This window comes from Salvia hispanica, chromosome 2 (assembly GCF_029641045.1).
Source record: "Salvia hispanica isolate PSC_SH4W2 chromosome 2, Shi_PSC_v1, whole genome shotgun sequence".
Lineage (NCBI taxonomy): Eukaryota > Viridiplantae > Streptophyta > Magnoliopsida > Lamiales > Lamiaceae > Salvia > Salvia hispanica.
In genome coordinates this window covers 43,501,884-43,508,050 of record NC_142693.1, presented here as the reverse complement: position 1 = coordinate 43,508,050, position 6,167 = coordinate 43,501,884, and the positions used below count along the sequence as shown (strand labels likewise).

Genomic DNA, 6,167 nt, shown 5'->3' with positions numbered 1-6,167 from the left:
AGAAGAGATTAGTAACACTGGTGTGGTAAAGCACTGAAAGGATCTAATACGAAATGTATTCTTTATTGCTATCTACTGTAAGAATATATTTTAGAAAGTTCAGTATTTTCTAGTCTATGAAATTAATATCAATATTGTTTATTTAATCAAACGCCACTTTGACTTATCAATATGGGAGAGTTTGTACGTAACTCAACCATGATATCTTGGGCGGTAGTAACTGAATAACATGAAGGTATTCGAATATTATTTCATAGAATTTGCGTGCCCGATATGGTATGATTAAATCCCTAAAAGGGTGATCCCCAATGAGGTGTTTGAAAAATGAATTTATTATTCAGAAATCTGCGCAGTTGGAATTTATTCCACGAATAATAAATAAAGTTTCAAACTAGAAAACTCTTTGGAGAATTAATTTAATTCTAGTCACATAGCAGACAAAAGAATTAAATTGACGGATCAAGATAAAATTAAACACGGGAAATATTATAAAATAAAATGGACCCAAGTTATTTGTAATTTGGTGATTTAAGTGGGAGTGCAATATTATTCTTTAGTGGAACAAAATAATATTCCATTTATAATATATTAAATCATGGTCATTTGATTTAATTAGTAATTTATCTAATGAGCGAGCCCAACACTTAAATCATCCAATGGATCCCCTTACTAGCCCATTAAGTCTATTATAAATAGTGAGGAGTATGGAAAACCCTAGCACACCACACAATACACAACACACACTGAACCCTAACCCTAGCTGCCATTCTTGGCGTCTCTCTCTCTCCCTCTTGGCTCGATTTTCGTGCCTAGCACGTGAGATATTTAGGGTTCTTGTTTTGTTCTTGATTTATCCTAATTCATAGGATTAGATCAAGGCAATTTCGTGTTTTGTGTTTGGTTTTTCTAGATCTCTTCAAAAGCTATTTGTTGATTATTCAAGATCCGCCCACACGGATGGATGATCAAGGACAAGGGAATAGTAAGGAAGATTCGTGGTCGATAAACCAAGGATCTCCGGGTGGTGCAACAAGCAACGTCAATCCAACGATGGATCATGAGGTAACAAATTAATACATGTCGAATATGCATGATAATGTGATTATTTGATGTGTAATCTATAGATCTATGTTTATTGCATGAAATTGGAATCGAATGCATAATCACCTAAATAGACCCGTTAAGGATTTGTTTGTTTTCAGTGTCTTCCGCTGCGGTAGTCCCAACAGGTCTACCCCCACTGGCCCCAATCATACAACCCACAGATATTAGTGAAGAGGGTGAGACATTGATATAAGAACAAGAGGAGGTTGAAGAAGGTCGTCGTATCTCTCTATGCTGCTCGAGTGACATCACAAGATGTTGTTGAGAATTGTTTGGGTGAAAATGGAGGTGCGACATTGAGAAAATTCTCCAAGGACTCACTAGGTGTTGTGTTTGATGACAAGAGTGGTGATCTTCTTGATCCAATACAATGAGAGTTAGAGATAAAGGATGGGGTACGAAATGGATCTGCGTTTACTCGAATACAACGGCCGTGCACATTTACATTTGATCCGGGAGGAGATAAATCGCCAAAGCTTCTTCTTTCAACTCTTTGTTGCTTCTTGGTTTCCACCTTGAGAACTAGATGGATTTCAACCGTGGGGGAGTTGATACGAGCCTTCATTTAATTAGTTTAGATATATTCGGCTTTTGCATATCTTTTCATATATTTGTTTCTTGTTCATTAAGTAGGTATTCTAGTATTATAAATTGGATAGAGTGTTATCATTTTATTCAATCAATTAATGAAATATTATTCTTCACCAAAGATATCGTGTGTATTCTAATCCTAATTTTGGATTCCCTCCGTCGATCGTAATTGGAAGCCGGAGTATTCTATCAGCCGCCGAGTTATCTGTCCGACGGAAGTGACTCCCGCGCACAGAAACTCTGCTATCGTTTGCCGAGCCTGTCGGCCGCTGGAAATTTATCTCCACCGCCGAGCGAAACTCGCCGACGATGCTTGTTAAGGGAAACACCCTTAACATACTCTCATTTGCGTACCATCGATATACATCGGGGGATCACCAAGAGTCATTATACTCCCTTCACCCGCCATTAACTTGCACAAGTTAACTCGGATTGAGTTTTAAGAAATATAAATTTAAGTGGGTGAAAAAAGTGAGTGAAATGTGAGTCTTAATTTATATACTCCATCCTTCTCATAAAAATAAAAACATTTGGGACGACACAGGTGTTAATACACAATAATTTGTAAAGTAGGAGAAAGATATAAAAAAAAAATTATTGGAGTATGTTAGTGGCGAATGAGACCATCTAATTAGAGAGTAAGAAATTATCAAAAATTGAAGTGGCCTACTTTTATGAGAATGACCAAAATGAAAAGAGTTATTTTTATGGGACGAATGAAGTATTTGTTTTATACTCCATTCATCCCATTATAGATGTCACACGTTTTTTTAGTTTGCTCCAAAAAAATATGTCATATCTTCTTTTTTAGAAAAAACCCTCTCTCACATCAATATAACTATTTTCTTTCTCCACTTAACACACAAAATAACATCTCATAAAATCGCATGCCATTACTTAAGTATGTCATCTATTATGGGACAGGGAGAGCAATAAATTGTGAGTGAAATGAGTTAGTAGAATGTGAGTCTATTATCAAAAATAGTAAAAAGTAAGTGTGATAAACATTGATCGATGTGCCGAAAGGAAACTAGTGACAAGTAATGACAGACAAAATGAAAGGATGGTGAAATGAGGTGTGAAATGGTGGTATTTATAGATGAATAGGTAAATAAATTAATTATAATTGAAATAATAAAAATTACAAATCCGACGCGCGACGCAACGGGGAGGCTTGCAATAAGACCGTAAAACCACCCACAAAATCCTGGCAGACCGCCCACGACTTCAACTTTTTTCCGGCGGCATGCAATAAGACCGAGAGCTTGCAGCGGTCGCAAAACGCGGCCTTATTGTGGATATCATGGATGGAGGGAGTAGTATTTTAGTTAAGCTAATTAAATTATTTAAGCTATAAAAATAAATTGAAAAAAATGCCAGCTGTGAATCCACGTGGGCCATGAAAAGTTCCAAGGCCCTGTCTCCAGCCTCTCTATCTATCTCCCCAGTATAAAAATGTGTTTTCTTTGTCATCGTAATTTCTCCTCTTTTCTGTATATCCATCTAGGGTTTTTGTTCCTAATTTAAATTCCCCCAAATTAATGGCCAAGAAGAGGAAATCCGAAGCCACGCGCCTCGATGAGGTCGATCGAGGGATGTACACCACTTTCTGCAGCGCGGCCAACTCCCTCTCCCAACTCTACACGCACGCGATGCACCAGCAGCGCCTCTCCTTCCAAGCCGGTGAACGCCACTCGATGGTCTCTGCGCTTTATTTTGATGCTACTCTCCGTATTCTGTTTTCATATTCATGATTATATGCAAATAGAGAGTTATACCGCCTCGCATAATGCACAGGCTGTGTCATTTACAATTTTGGGCTGATGAATCCGTGTGAATTGTGTTAAGAAAAATTGCTGGTACGCCTTAGATGTATGTGAATTTGATCAAGGGGTTCTGGTTTTACTTTTTTGAGGGTTTGGAGGGATTGCCCCAAATGTGATTGGTCTTTAGGTTTATTGATTGTTGTAGTAGTAATTGAGCACTGGTAATAATAGGTTTTCTGCTTTATAAGTTTATATACTTGTTGGAATGCTTATTATTTCTTGTTCTTTACCGATGTAGGATAAGCTTTACAATTGGATATTAAGACAGCAAGAGCACGGAATTAGAGTGACGAGTGGCGACATACTCGCATATCTGCAGGTTTATTCTTCATCTCAATAAATTGCTAAATGTGTTCAACACTAGTTAATTAGTACTAGTGTAGCACTTTATTCATCAATTCTTGGTGCTTATGGAATATTTTCTTTGTGTTCTTCTCACATTGATATGTGGCTTGGCATTGCTATCAATATTTATCTCTGTGTTACTTTTTCTTTACTTCCATTCTTAATTAGAATTTTATAGTGTATCTAAATTCAGTTATATGAGGTGTAATTGTGTCTTTGTTGTTGAATTCTGTCACAACAAAGCTGGATAAATGTAGAATGTGATTTTGATAGTAGTTTCTTACTCAGCAATCAGCATTGGATCTGGATGGTTTTCATACTATTTTAGTTCAAAGCCTGTGTGTTTGCTGATTACTTTAAATTCAATTAGAATTTAGAAACACGTGCATATGCAATTACATTGTTTTTTATCTTTTCTTTTTCACTTTGCTAATTCTTATGTTCTAAGCAATTCAATACGCTGTGAAAGAGATAAGTTTTCAAACATTATATCATAATTTGATCTTCATGTGTTTTGAGTTTTGTCTAAGGACTATGGATGGTCGTTTCTGGAGTATTGAAGTTTCTCATGATATTTGTTGCTGCCGAGGCGCAGTCTACTGTCAACCATTTTCTTCTGTGTTGGTGTATACTTTGAATTGGTAGTCTAAATACACACATTTGTTTTCAATTGTGGTGGTACTGTTCTGTTGTATGGCACAGAGAGTAACACATACAGATCTGTACTATGTTGATGGGCGTATTTACTCGATATGCATTGTTTATTTGTCACATGTGAGTATGTCTATGGTAAAGGTCGCAAAACAAATTCAGAGTCAATAGTGTTGTACATCTGTCATGGTTCATAGTTGGCTCTGGTCGATCATTTTCTTTCACAGATTCATGGTTGAAATAAATATGATTGTGGCATGAATGACCGCATGAAAGAAGGCACTGACCTCACTGATCTTACCATGAATCTCATTGCTGGTAGATGGCTCAGAGTTTATTTAATTTCCATTGAACCACATGAAGCTTTGATTCCTTCTTTTATATGTACTGCAATTTCTGTATTGGCCAAAGTTCTAATATGGCAAATTCGGATAGACTAACGTTGTGACACTGTTTTATTATTTTTAACATATGCAGAACGAACTTGATTATGGAACAGAAGAACCTCCCCCATCCCCAAGGCTTCCCCTGCAGCAACCACAGACTAATAATTTAATGCAGTTACCTCAAACAGGACTTCCCATATCTTCTAATTCATTTGGTCCTGCAACTGTTGGACAAGGACTTCGTGTAGGAAATTCAGATCAAAGTAAGAATTCTGTGTTTTCAAATGCTCTCTCTAGTCCAGTGCGTCGGACTCTCCAGCACTATCACTTATCACAGGGCGGTTTCTCCTCTAACAATGCCATACGGAATAATGAGAACAGCACCAATCAAAACAGAGACACCAACCCAAGTTCCAACGACACATCAATGGATATGCATTCTGACAGTCCAGGTCACGACTCTCCTTACTGAAGAAGTCAAATGTATGTTATGGAGTCGGAGAATCCCCTCTGGTGATGAGAAAGCGATGGAATTATGGTTTTGGTGGTGGTGGTGACAACGGTGGTGGTACTAAAAGAAGCAAATTGAAAAGGGGAAAGTGTAAAAGAAGCCAATTGAAGTGTGAAAAAAGGTGTTGGAAGTGCATACTGCATAGGTCCCAGTTGAAAAGGATTAAATAGTTTGAATGGAGACATAGTTTCTCCCCATGTTTATGTTTGTCTAGTATTGTCCTGATGATTCTCAGTTTCTTGCGTTTTTGAAACATCGAATGTGTCGAAATATCCAATATATAGATATATTCATTTAAATTTTCTTCTCATAGATTGGGTGCAACAAGTATGGGTTTACTGATTTTATACCTACTGAATTCTTAGCTGTTTTAGCCTTTAGGTAATGAGAATTCTATAAATGATTACATTTGAAGTTGATATTAGGTGATTACATTTGAAGTTGATATTAGGTGGTATTCAGTTGTCATGACTAATAATCATGAGACTATCCATCCAGGATTAAGTTGTAGGATTATTTTAGTTGAAGGGGGAGGCTATAACTAATTATCATGAGACTATCCATGTAGGATTAAGTTGATGGGGTTAATCTTATGAACCAAACATGATACATATTTAATCATAAGATTTATTCTTCCCAACCGAACACCCCCTATAATGAAATCTAATAGACATTGAATTGATGTGCTTGATCTGATATGGATTGTTTGTTTAAAGTTTGCTGGAACACGTTTTTGACATATTGTGAATTAGA

General features: G+C 36.8%; 1 protein-coding gene across 1 annotated transcript; it reads left to right on the top strand.

The window, feature by feature from the left end:
• The first annotated feature begins 3,170 nt into the window (after positions 1–3,170).
• On the top strand, positions 3,171–5,724 carry LOC125202593 (uncharacterized). Its single transcript, XM_048101026.2, has 3 exons — positions 3,171–3,395; positions 3,760–3,840; positions 4,995–5,724. Exons 1-3 carry the CDS (start codon positions 3,237–3,239, stop codon positions 5,373–5,375), a joined length of 621 nt encoding a protein of 206 aa, XP_047956983.1. The 5' UTR covers positions 3,171–3,236; the 3' UTR covers positions 5,376–5,724.
• The last annotated feature ends 443 nt before the right edge of the window (positions 5,725–6,167 follow it).